This window comes from Moschus berezovskii, chromosome 24, assembly GCF_049115385.1.
Source record: "Moschus berezovskii isolate FMDL1 chromosome 24, NW_MosBer_1.0, whole genome shotgun sequence".
NCBI classification, from domain to species: domain Eukaryota; kingdom Metazoa; phylum Chordata; class Mammalia; order Artiodactyla; family Moschidae; genus Moschus; species Moschus berezovskii.
Genome location: NC_142483.1, coordinates 11,069,255 through 11,083,328, shown reverse-complemented (window position 1 = coordinate 11,083,328; position 14,074 = coordinate 11,069,255). Strand labels below are relative to the sequence as shown.

Genomic DNA, 14,074 nt, shown 5'->3' with positions numbered 1-14,074 from the left:
ATTTAGTATTGTAGCTGCCAGGTAAAAGTCATGTGTTCACAGATAAGGAAGACAATATACTGTTCTTCCATCCAAAGCTGCTCCTGAACCACTGCAGAAGCAAGAGCCATATGGGAACACGCTTGTCCTGCTTACCAAGGCTGTGCTTACAGTGAAAAGAGGACTTGAAAATGCACAAGTGGAACCTCAACAGATGCTTTATTATACACAGCAAAACAAAAGGCAAACTACAGCAGAACAAAAAGCAGTACAGCAAAGGAGCTGTTTTGTTGGCTGGACAAGACATACCAGAACTCAAACCTATGAAGGAAGGGTTGGTCAGGCACTGGCCCCCAAATTATGTCATAAACTTGAAATAAGACTGGGCAAACAAACCACAGGTAGAAAGCTTGCATCAGGTAGAAGGGAGATACCATCCATCTTATGTAGTAATGATGGGAACTCTAATTTTGTGAAAAAATAGCATAGACACATACTTTTGGATACAAAACACAGCAAAGGCTATTCACTACCTGTTAAGCTGGCAACTCATTATAAAATCCCTGAGGTAGAGGGCTGATCAGAGGCAGAACATTAGATGGAGCAAATGTTAAAAAAAACAAACAAACTTCAAATTAAAAGTAGGGCTCCAAAAACAAACAGGGAGCTGAAAATGCTTTCATTTCTATCAAGTTCAGCCATTATTAGCAGCTAAACTTAAGGTACAGCTACAATACAAGCTGGAGTTAATCCTGAGATCTGAATTAAAAGTCAAGTGCTCAGAAGACAGAGGTCAAACAGTAGATACTTATCCCAAGTTGGGCTGGTCTCAGACAGGTGACTGGATAAAGCAGACCGTACCTATTCGTATCACATGGGCAACTATATATAAATCTCTCTTCATATCCTTGCTGCTCAGATCCTAAGAAAAAAGTAAGTAAAGTAAGGCAATGAATGCACAGAAAATAATTAAAATTAAACTTTGAACCTTCATAATGATTGCTTTTGCTGCTTTTAGCATATGTTATAGATGGGGGAAGGGGTTTAAGCACAAAGAAGCTAAGTGTTTATAAGATTCCTATAGTGAAAGTTTGGATATCTTAAATGTCTTTGGAATTTATTACAGTGACAGTATATTTTCTCAGCTCTTATTTAGACCATCTATCTCTAAAAGTTCTCACATTAGAAATCTTCATGACATTGGCTTATCCATGTTTATTCTAAAATCATGTAAGAACAGTTTGTAACAAAAGAAATTCCCAATGTAGAAAAAAAAAGGGGAAACACCAAAAGGCTCATTAATGACAAATGCTGAAAGTCTACTCTATTAATTGTACATTCATTCTGTTGTCCACACACTAGATATGTTCCCTTGAAAAGAGATTACTTTGGTTTTAGTGAAACCTCAATAATTAGATCTCCTGTTTCTAAATTTAGATATATATAATTTGTGCTGAAGTATAAAGTAAAAGGAATTTTATCTGGAAAATTTTAAGGGCTTCTTTTAATTAGACACTTTTAAAACTGGAGTTACATTAATAAAAATAATTTTATGCATTATTTATGTTGAGAACACATTTTGAAATAGAGTATTTTCATACTTTAACACATTATACTTGAAGTAATAAAACTTCCTTTAATATACATTGTTTCTGACTTTCACCAGGTTATTAACTCACTGCTCACTCCCAGCCATTGTTATGAATGATGACTGAAGGAGTAACCTCTATTTTAATGGGACAGTTTCCCATGATTTCCCTTTTGCTTCCAGGAAAAGTTCCCTTAGTTCCATTTCCTTCCCATCTTTCATCCTTTGATTAGTCCCAGATGCTTGTCTCTTTTCAGTAAAGCAGTAAAACAAACGATCAAGCAGCAATCATGACTGTGCATGAGCTCTGAATCCAGAACCACCATGTTTGCTGTATGTTTATACCCTGTGGCAGAGTTAGGTCTATGCTGAGGCAAGCAAGGCATCTAAGTTACAAAATTTAAGGTCTCCTTCTCAGAATCCTGTGATTTGCTTGCTTCATCATAACCCCAGGTCTGCCCTGTAGAGTGGTCCTAAACATATGAAAGAAAAGGAGGCCTTAGAAAGTAATGTGTAATGGTGAAACTGAAACTTTGAGATTTTACATGGTCATAATATTTTGCCAAATTCTTGATGGAATAATGAAATATACTTACAATGAAGTGGGTTACAAAACAATTCAACATAAACTGGTATCTCTGGAATCACAGAGATATATTTTTGCATGAAAGGTATCTTTTGATATTGAAAAATGATGTTTTAGACTCCATTTTAATAACTCCTTTAAAGTGATACCTTCAAAACAGTACTATATATTTTGACAAATATTAAGATGGCTACTAAATAACAAATAATGAAATTAAAAAGTAAATTACCATTTTATGGGAACTGAAACATACCTATTACTGAAAGATCACATTTCAAAGTAAACTGACCTTCTACACAGGCTGGATTTTATTAATCCAAACTATCAAATAACTGGTATAATTATAAATCTCAATATACTTCGAGAATTCAAGCCAGTTACCAAAGATGACCAAATACTAACCAGACAGGTTGTACCCAAGAGCATGGGACCTCTCCCTTGATTCTACTCAGGTGAAGAAAATAAAGAAGCCTAAAATATAATTTATGGTATTTTCTGAGTGGCTGGGTAGGGCTTCTTTCTGACCATTTTGTACATGGTACTCAGAACTCTCTGTGGTATTTATTTGAGGTCAATAAAAATAAAATGATAATAATCAGTATCAGAAAATATTTTAGGTATAATTATTTGCTGAGATCCACATAATTTCATTGTCAAAATTCAACGTAACATAAGAGCAAGGTTAAACACTTTATCATAAAGTTATTAAGCATACACTCTCTGATACTAAACATACACTCTCTTGATACTAAGTACCAAGTGTGGCTATCCATGTCACAAGATCTGAAAAACCAGGATAGGACGAGAGGTGACTCATCCACCATTCATCTGGTGAGCAGGGTCTGAATTTAGATATACTCACTGGATTATAACCTTTGATCCTACATAACTAAATAGCTGGTTCCCAACCACCTGGTGGGTAGAAACGACAGTGACTCAGGGATCAGCATCTTGGCTCAGTTACTAAGGTTCCATTTGAAACGTGGAAAAGTCAATTTACTTTCCTATGCCTGGACTACCCTTTTTCTGAAGAGACAATGGGATTTACAAATATAAAACACAGCCAATGCATTCATTCTTATGCTGCATAAAAGGAGGCAATATTTTAATAAATGATGTTATTATGCTAATAATTAAGTCCATTCTTAATTCCAAGAAATTACTACCTAAAATTCAATTTTGAAATGTGAAAAAGTATAAATAAATGGAAAAAATGTAATGCCAACAAAAGCAGGGAAAACGATACAAGTTCATTCTCTGAGTTGGTCACTCAAAATATAACAGAAAATAAGCATTATTAATTTATTTATGTAACAAATGATTAGTATTTGCCAGGCACTGTGTGTGAGGCATTGGATATCTGGGCTTCCCAGGTGGCGCTACTGGCAAAGAACCCATTTGCCAATGCAGGAGACAAAAGAGACGCGGGTTCGATCCCTGGGTGGGAACATCCCCTGGAGGAGGAAATGGCAACCTACTCCAGTATTCTTGCCTGGAGAATCCCACGGACAGAGGAGCCTAGCAGAATACAGTCCATGGGGTTGTGGAATAAATACACAGACATGCGCTCTTGTGCTCATACCACACAGCCACTGTTAATCATGAAAGTCATCGAAGTCTTCACTGTATTAGACAATCATAAATGCATGAAACACTTCCTTCTTGGATAAAATTCTTCCTGCACAGGAAGCTCTGAAATCTAACGTGGTCAGAAAAATACAGGATTTACCAAGAGCAAGACTGTGTATGGATAAACATGACTGTCTGTAATACGGCTCTGAGGTAAGCTTAAGTAATCCTACAAAAGTGCTCCATTCGTACGATTCTCTTTTCCTAATGTTAAAAGAAGCTAACAGGTCAGCATGAACCACAGATGTAGCAGCATTTTCTTGCGTTTCCTCTGAAACTCTGTTAACACACATGCCAATCTGGAAAACTCCTTTGGCCCACAGGAGGAACTCAAGCCTTGGATAATCAGAAAATAGTTTCCGTCAAAATTATTATTTCATATAAGCTTAAAGTAAAACATGAAAACCCTGGTTGGGACACACTTGCTCAAAACTATTCTGGGCTTTGAAAAAAATTCCTCAAATCATTCTCCTTTTGTATAAAAAAAAAGTCCAGGGCTGTACTGCAAAAGGAAGTATAAAAGTAGATATTTTTAGCAACCTTGCGCCTTCCCATTGTGGCAGAGTAAGAGCACATCCTATGTGTTATGTGCATCTCTGATTTATAAAGCTGGAGCTACAGCTTAGGCCTCTGAGCCCATACAGATAATTAAAATGCTGCTAAATGAAAATTTTGATTTACTGTAATTATATTCAAATATCTTCATAATTAAGTTCATTTTTCAAGAGACAAGGACTGCACTCATCATATTCAAGGACAGCATGCACACACACACACACACACACACACACACACACCTATGTTCCCACAATGCCAAAGAACAAGGAATCGCCAATTTCTTTTGCTGCTTTAACCAAACAATATTGGAGAATCAGGATCTAAAAAAGACTCCTAAGGTTACTGAGACATTCTAGACAGATGGGTGTCTCATCTCATCCTAATTCTGTTTCGGACAGGCGGTCCCAGAGAACCAGCTCCGTGTTCAGGTGCTCTCACACTCTCCTCCAATATTCTAACCTACATCCCATTACCTGCAATTGGGACTCTTTCCCTTGTTCTCCTACTGAAGACAGAGCACTGATCCTTCCAGGCTATAAGGTCTCAGTTCCCTTAGCCATCTTCATGTGTCTCCTTTTCTTGCTTTCTCTTCCTGTACTATCTCCTAAGCATTGAATACTGAGCTCAAGAATGTACAAAACTTCATTTTAGCTTAGCTAGATTTATAAATCCTTCTGTACATCTGGAGTACTTTCAATACAAGCTATCCCTGTAAAGTGGCTTTTGATTCTGCAATAATGTTGTAGTAAATGAACAAAAAATTCAGGTAAACAAATCCAATTTTATCTCTCAGAGAAAGTCACATATCAGAGTCCTAGATAAATCCCATTTGAGTTTGAGGTACACTGTTAAGGCTTGAGACACCTGACTGTTACCTACCCATCAACCATGTACCACACACGAGGGCAGTGGCACTGTGACACCATCAAACCTCTCTGCACTCAACGAGTTTTGATATATCTCAGTATCACTGAAACAGATCAAAGAATCTATGACAGTCAAAAGTGGCTGAAAATTGTGACAGTCTTTTCTTCTTAAGCAAATAAATTAACTGAGATGAATAAGGCTGGACAGTTAAGTTTCATAACTGGGTAAAAAAAATTAGTAAATCAGAATCAACTTGAAGAATACAAAAGACAGTATGGTATTGTGAGGCTTAATACTTTTCAATAAGCAGGTTACCAAGTCTTCTCTGAGCTGATGGATCCATGATCTCAGAGAGCACAATAACAGCATGGTTATTTAGAAAAAACTAAAGTATGGATCATGTCACTTAAAGACTTTGGTGTCTGAAAGTAGAGGGCTATTTAGTCTGTCTCTCTTTTTATAAACTCATAAAAAAAATAAACTGCAAAGCTGTAAGTTTGGTGAGAGAAACTATACTTACACATCAGAGAAATCCCCAGTGGTCTTGAAGAAGAATAGAAAGACAGACTGTTCTCAAGTTTTAAGTGTATACTATATTAAATCGCATAATATAGTATTATGCATCTAAAATGTACATCAGTAAAAGGTACTGGTTGTATTTTTTTTAAATAAATTCAATTAAAAACTGTAGCTTATTTCAGTTTTCTTAAATATTTCATTAAAACCTGATAGACACATAAATCAAATTCTATTCTCACCACTGTGTGGGGAAGTAAGAATTAGTGCTTGTTTCCAGGGCAACAATATCCACAGGGCAGGACCCTAGTTAGAGTCAACAGCAGAGAAGGGAAAGAGAATTTGCACATACTGTAAAAAGGGCACACATTCGTTCTATCTTCTCTGGGTTCCTTGGCCCACCATTCTTGTTCAGTCTCACCAGAAACCGCTCACTGAAATGTAGGAGAGAGAGAGACAGAGAAATTTAAGGGACTGCATGCTTCAGAACAAATAAAAAGGGCATTCATAAGGAGACCCTAGACACTTTCAGGACAGCCTGTTAGAGATAAGCAAGGCCAAAAGTACATGTCTAGTGGCAGGAGACTATCCTTCTTGCCAAGCAACATGCAACAAACACAACAAACTGCGTCAGTTATGCTGCTGTCTACTTGCCAGTGATGGCTTTTATCTCCCTAAAGGTGTGTGTTCCCCGAGGGCAGCAATGAGGACTGTGTCCTGTATTCTTCCCAAATACCCTCAAAGCTCTGGCATAATAATAAGTCCATAAGAAGCAAATACATTCTTTGATGTGAACACTCAGATCATCACAAAAATATTCATAACATTAGGTCTGAAAGAGTCTACATTACCCAGTTTACATCTTACTGCATAACTTTTTGAGAATCATTTTAGAGCCAAGAAAATATGTTACAGGGACTTACAAAAGCTTGGGTGAAAAGTAAAAAAGAAATAATGTATGGTAATTATAAAGATGTACTTAGAATTCAATAGGGCCATTAATATATTTTATTTCTTAAACAATATGTTAATTCTTGAAAGAAATTATTGAACTGAAAAATGTTAGAAACAGTGTTTGCAACATCTGGAGAAATGTCTCCCTGCTCTCTTACCTCTTTCCTGCCCGTGCCGAGGGTCTCATTCCTATCTCAGCATCCCAAAGTTCTCTACCAATTGTGGCAGGAAAACTGAGTCACAGCAGACGCAAAGTATGTGCTTCTAAAAGTAATTTGCTTCTCCTGTGCCCAGAATCATGTACTCGTTGCATGTATCAGGTATCAGTAAAAGGGCCAATACTTAAGTATTGGAAAAGAATTATAAGATATGCTATACCAAATGGACAAGTGGCTTAATTTGTTCGTTTATTCATTTGTTCACTTAGCCAATGAATAGTCATTAAGTTCTCTGTGCTAAGCACAGGGATACAAATATGAACACAATATATACAGGGCACTTTTCTTCCTAGAGCTCACAGTCCTGGTAGGCAGCTAAATGGGCAGACATGAAGTTCAGAAAAGATCTGGGCCAGATGTAAATTTGAGATTCTTAAGCCAGGGAATTAGATGGGAATAGTAGGCTGCATGCACAGAATGAGAGGGAAAAGGGGCTCTGGACAATCCTGAGAAACACTGACATAAAAGAAATAGGTAGAAGAAGAACTTGCAGAGTAGACATGTGGGATCAAAAAGAAAAACAGAAGAAAAATAAGAAGAGTGGTGGGATGCTATATCAGTTAGGGGAAAAAGTATCTGAAAGAGGAGGGGGGATCACTGAGGCCCAAGGACACTGAGGATCACATGAGACAACAAAAAAAGTATCCACTGGATGTCATAACAGAGATCACCGGTGATTCTGGCAAGAACCCTTTTTGTGGAATGATAAAGAGGCTTAGTGTGAGAGTAAGAAAGAAGGAAGCAGAAACAGTGAGTCTAGACCACTCTTTGAAGAGATGAAGACGTGGAAGTGATAAGCTTTCGGTTAAATAGGTATGTTGAGGTGAGGGAGATCTTTGTTTAAAAATGTGGTAACTCACATATATATTCAATTAACTTTCAGTATCAAAATTCAGTGAAGGAGAACAACACTTTCAACAAATGGTGCTGAACAATCCATATAAAAAAACTGAACCATGATCCCTGCCTACAAGAAATTAACTTGAATTTATCATAGACCTAAATATTAAGAGCTAAAAACTATAAGAATACACACAAGAAAAATGAGACAAGTACCTTTGTGTATCTTGTTCACATTTGTTTTTCTATATTGAGCACACAGTAGAAAAATCTTTGTGATCTTAGATTATTAAGCAAATATTATGAATCAAAACAAAATAATAAATTGGACTTAATCAAAGTTAAAATCATCTTCTGTTTGAAAGACACTGCTAAGAAAATGAAAAGACAAGCTATAGACTGGGTAAAAATATTTACAAACTATTCTAAGAAAGGACTGTATTGAGAATATATAAAGTAATCTCAGAACTCAATAAGTAACAACTCAAATCTGAACATACCTTTCATCAAAGAACATAGAGGGATGGCAAATAAGCTCAAGAGAAGCAGGGGAGATGGATCCCTGGTCCAGGAAGACTCCACATGTTGTGGAGTAACTAAGCTCGCATGTCATAACTACTGAGTCTGTGCTCTAGAGCCTGGGAACAACAACAGAAGCCACTGCAATGAGAAACCCATGGACCACAACTAGAGAGTAGCCCCCACTCACTGCAACTAGAGAAAGCCCATGTTCAACAGCAAAAACCCAGTGCAGCCAAAAATAAATAAATAAATAATTAAAAAAAATTTTTTAAAAAGAACACCATCAAGAAAGGGAAAGATGATTCACTGAATGAAAGAAAATATTTTCAAATAATATATCTGATAAGGGACTTGTAGACAGAATTTATAAAGAACTCTTACAACTCAATAATAAAAGAACTTAAGTAGACATTTCTGTTTAGAAAATGAACAAAGAGGCAATAAGGATATGAAAAGGTGTCCAACATTATTAGTCATTGCTGCTGCTGCTGCTAAGTCACTTCAGTTATGTCCGACACTGTGCGACCCCAGAGATGGCAGCCCACCAGGCTCCCCCGTCCCTGGGATTCTCCAGGCAAGAACACTGGAGTGGGCTGTCATTTCCTTCTCCAATGAGTGAAAGTGAAAAGTGAAAGTGAAGTCGCTCAGTTGTGTCCGACTCTTAGCGACCCCATGGACTACAGCCCACCAGGCTCCTCCATCCATGGGATTTTCCAGGCAAGAGTACTGGAGTGATGTGCCATTGCCTTCTCTGCCAGGCCAGACTATCTACCACCAAAGATATATCTCCTGCAAACATGCCTTGAACTATATGACTTTCTGTCTTAAAAAGAAACTTTCAGTGGTGTTCCATCTCTGCATATAAAACCCACAAGCCTCCACTTACTAATCCAGGTCTTGTGGCATTTGTCCTCTCCCTGCCTTCCTAGGTTCCCCTATTTCCATCAACACGTCTTGTTTCTGATCAGATAAGCCTGCTTGCCTTTCCCTAAATTACTATTTTTTTCACCCACTGAGTCCTATCTCCCCACTTCTCTGCTGCTGCTCAAACCCTGCCTCACCTTTGAGGTCCAGCTCAAATGTGCAGTATGTTTCTGTGACCCAGCAGTCAGCCATTCATTTGTTGGTAGATATTTTGGTTGTTTTCATCTTTTGACTATTGTGAAAAATGCTGCTATAGATGTTCGGGTAGTTTTTTGTGTGGCCATATATTTTTCATTTCGAAGAGCCCTAGGTATAAATCAAATTATTTCCTGTTTTGCTGACTTCACCAATGGGTATAACAGATAAATGGTGCTTTCTGTTAACAATCAAACTATTTTAAGGCAAACATCTATCCAATGTTTCCTAATTTGGCAACAGCTCTTCTGCAAAAGAAGTGGTCAATATTGCTGGGACATATGGCATTAAACACAGGTTTCTGTCCCCCAGGACTTCTCAGAGTCTTGAAATGGTATTATGTGTTGCAGTATCAATGGGACAGGTGACCTTTGACCCCACAACCTGCCTCTGCATAAGACCATGGAATCTGTACAGATACAATTTGATAAATGCTGAGTGAATCTATTTGCCAATGAGAGGCACAACTCCTCATATATCCTAAAAGTGGGAAAGGAACTGTGGCCAAAAGAGTAAAATTTATTTAAGAGACTTTACAAACATCCACACCTCTATATGAGAGTGACAGGTCAGTTTTCTCTGGGTAAAAAACTCTTAATTCTTTCAAGAGGGAAAAAAAGAGATGGTTAAATTCTGATTCTTTAATAAGCAATGTTATGTGAGAACTGTTCTACATTTACTTGTCTTTATGTTGAGCTATGCATGAACAGTATATTAAGCTACATTAATTTCATATTATTGAGCAAGTTCTTACAAATGAAATCCATAATTTGAATCTGTGTCAAGTCTAATAGAGTCTTAATTTTAAGATCATTTGCTTTTATGAGAGTCCTAATTCCTGGGTGGTAGTGCATTTCACACACTTTTCCATTGATGGTAATTCATGCATTCCCACAGCAAATGTCTGATGACCAACAATGAGGTGGTAGTCCGTGCCAAGTGCTGAGGCAGGGACAAAGTCTTATTCCTTAGGGAGGCTATTTACTGAAGACTCTGCTTTGGAAATACAAGCACGCACCTCAAATAAATTCAGAGGAATGCTCACAGCTCTTTCAATGTAATCTTCACACTTCTTCACATTGGCCTCTGTGGAAATGGATGCCAACCACTTAGTATCTCTCTCATGATAACTCCCCAGGTGCTTGAAAGCAGCAAGTGGCCCCAAGACCATACTACATGGCACAACCCAACAGATTAGGAAATCTCTAATCTTTGCCTCACAGTTGCAGTTTCCAATTTAGATCCTTGGCTTTATTTCTCAAGTTCTTCAAGTTTTCCCACTTCATTCTAAATCACAGAGAGTAGAGATGCATAAAGGGATTTCATTAAGGTAAATCAGTGCTGCAGTTTTCAAATTTATTTTTAGTACCAACTTTTCCCTTTTCAACAAGACCTTACACTATTCACCTACACATGAAAAATTTAATAACAGAGCTGCTTTGGTTGAATCAGAGGCAGAGAGAAGGGACAGGAGCAGGAATCCTCCCTACTTAGGCCTCCCTCCTAACCACCACCCGTGCCTGAGACACATCAGGGCTCCAAAGAACATTTTTATGCCTCCTAGTACAAGTCAAGAGTTCTTTCCAACCTCCCTCTCTCCTTTTTATTCTTTCAACAAGCATTCATGAACCCCTACCATGTTCCAGAATCTAAGCAAGAAGATGGTAATGGAGAAATAAAATGGTCCCTGTCCTCAAGGCTCTGAGTCTGCTGGGAGAAAGAGACACAGAACAAAAATGACAACACAATGTGAGAATTCTATAATTAACTGCACAGAAATGGGCTGACAAGCTCCAATGAGCTGAAGACAGGCTGCCTGAATGAGATACTGGGACACATTCTGGCAATACTGCTAGACTCTGAGCATTTGGTAAGGGAAAGTTAGAGAGGAAGGGAAGGGGATTCCAGGAGAAGTGTGCACCAAGGCAGCTTGATGGTCAGGAAGTGGAAGAGGGCACTGGAAAGCTGGGGCGTGTTGGGCAATGCAGAGAGGACAAACCCACAGTGTGGATTACATGTGAGGGTTGTCCCCCTTGGCTACCACAAGGTATACCTCCCAGCTTATTAAAAGTGCAGATTCCTGTGCCCCATCCCAGATCTGGATCAGAATCTCTAGAGGGGAGGAATTTTGGAGGGAGTCCAAGAATTTGTATTTCTAAAAAGGTCTCAGTTGGTTGTCAGGATTAACAAGTTTGGAAAACCCCATTATGGGCCTTACAGGAGCTCTGAAAGTTAAAACTATGAGAAGCAATGTTGATCTCATAAGTTTTTAGCATGATCACTTCAGGTGCTGTGTGGAAGGCAGGCTTGTGACATAGAAAACATGCTAAAGACAGAGAAGAGCAGCCCTGGCAAGCTACAATGCTGTTCTGGGGCTGAAGAAAGGTGAAAGGATGTGAGGTATATTTAGATGACAAAGCTGACCAGTTGGAGCAGTTAACCAAATGTGGTAGTGTCGACCAGAGAAGGTACAAGGAGGAAGATATAAATTTCAGATCAGTTCAGTTTAGTCACTCAGTCGTGTCTGACTCTTTGCAACCCCATGAACTGCAGCACTCCAGGCCCCCCTGTCCATCACCAACTCCCGGAGTTTACTCAAACTCATGTCCATTGAGTCATCTCATCCTCTGTCGTTCCCTTCTCCTTCTGCCTTTAATCTTTCCCAGCATCAGGGTCTTTTCAAATGAGTCAGTTCTTTGCATCACGTGGCCAAAATTTCAGATAGGCATGCTGAATTTGAGGTCTCTTGGATATGCTCCATTCCATTCCGTCGCTCAGTCGTGTCCAACTCTTTACGACCCAGTGGACTGTAGCCTAACTAGGCTTCTCCATCCATGGGATTCTCCAGGCAAGAATACTGGAGTGGGTTACTGTTTCCTTCTCCAGGGGATCTTCCCCACCCAGGGATCGAACCCGAGTCTCCCGCATTGGAGGCAGACGCATTAACCTCTGAGCCACCAGGGAAGCCCTGCTTGGATATGCAGGTGAACAAAAAACAGGCAGCTGAAAGCCCAAGTGTGAAGCTTAGGGAAAAGGTGTGGTTGGGGGATATAGCCCCACACTCAACTTGCTACAGCAGCTGCTGTTAACAGCTGCCACTTAATGAGTGTCTTCTGTGTACCAGGCATTGTTTAAAGTGTTTCTTTTCTTGCCTAATTGCATTTAATTCTCATAACAGTTATTTCACCTCTGAAGAAACTGAGTCAAAGTTTCTGACTTGAGATAAAAAAGCGGAGTGGTAAAGTTAGAATTTAAATCTAAAGCTCTTTGACTTCCAAGCCCATGCTTTATCTGTATTTCATCTTATGAAATGAATATTGAAAAAAAAAGTGTGTGATGGAAGGGAGGAGGGGATCGCTGGGCAAATATATCTGGGAAATGCTGCAAACCACATCCTGTCCTAGAGATGAACTGAGAGTGTCCGTGTCGCACAGGCCCCCAGAGGGGCTGTGTGAATGAAACTCAGCTAGTCCCAGGATCCCAATCACCCACAGGGGGCTCCTGACCCCTCCGATTAGAAAGGCCATTCCAAGCCCCAACTCTAGCACTCCTGGTGGCACCGAGTCTCTTTGAGGTTCATGGCATTCCCACCCAAAAGACTTAGAGATCAGGGAGGCAGCATTTTGCCAGATTTGGAACAAGCAGAGACTCTTGAATGACAATCCCAGAAAACAGATTCTTTTAATTTTCTCTAAAGCAAAAGAGACACATGAGTAAATCTGTTATCACACAGTCTCAAAGTTGTAATAGCATTTCTATAATTATACAGGCCCTATAGGGTCTTTGGGCTTTCCCGGTGGCTCAGTGGTAAAGAACTCGCCTGTCAATGCAGCAGAGGCAGGAAATGTCGGTTCGATCCCTGGGTCGGGAAGGGCTCCTGGGGGAGAAAATGGCAACCCACTCCAATATTCTTGCCTGGAAAATCCCATAAACAATCCACAGGGTCACAAAGAGTTGGACACGACTGAGTGACTGAGCACACATGCATGCACAGGGTCTTTAGAAATCATGTACTTCTCAAGAAAATGAACTCAATGGTAACTTAATTATGAGTTACACAGGGAGCTACAAACAGTTGTTTTTACTCTAAATGATTTATGCTCTCACCCCAGGATCAGGCTTCCAATTTTAACAATGTGCTTAGTCGCTCAGTCATGTCCGACTCTTTGTGACCCCATGCAATGCAGCCTTCCAGGCTCTTCTGTCTATGTGGATTCTCCAGGCAAAAATACTGGAGTGAGTAGCTATTCCCTTCTCCAGGGGATCTTCCCAATCCAGGGATTGAACCCAGGTCTGCCGCATTGCAGGCAGATTCTTTACTGACTGAGCCCCCACAGTACTGGAGTGGGTAATCCCTTCTCCAAGGGATCTTCCTGACCCAGCAATGAAACCTGGGTCTCCTGCATTGCACGCAGATTCTTTATCAGCTGAGCTACCAGGGAAGCACCAATACAAATTTTAAAATAACAATGTTAAAAATAAAAAATTTTAAACAATAATGTTAAAATTAACAGTAACAATTTTAACAATAAAAAGTATGTAAATGAACATATGAGGCTGAAGTGAGGGTGAGACTCCACTGACAGGACAGCACAATGTGGAGTCAGCTCGTCTTTGCCACCTCCAACATTCAAGCCATTAATACTTCTGAGGAAGGTGTACCTCCATGTGAGGAAGCCAGGGCAGGGGGCTGGTCCT

General features: G+C 39.4%; 1 protein-coding gene across 1 annotated transcript in view; it reads right to left on the bottom strand.

The window, feature by feature from the left end:
• The window catches only part of DOCK3 (dedicator of cytokinesis 3), a 276,998-nt gene that overhangs the window by 103,043 nt on the left and 159,881 nt on the right, over positions 1–14,074 (bottom strand). The window contains exons 10-11 of the mRNA XM_088831600.1: positions 6,076–6,157; positions 841–901 (exon numbers count right to left, since the gene is read on the bottom strand). Of these exons, the coding sequence (XP_088687726.1) occupies positions 841–901; positions 6,076–6,157 (143 nt within the window). The remainder of the gene's footprint in view (positions 1–840; positions 902–6,075; positions 6,158–14,074) is intronic.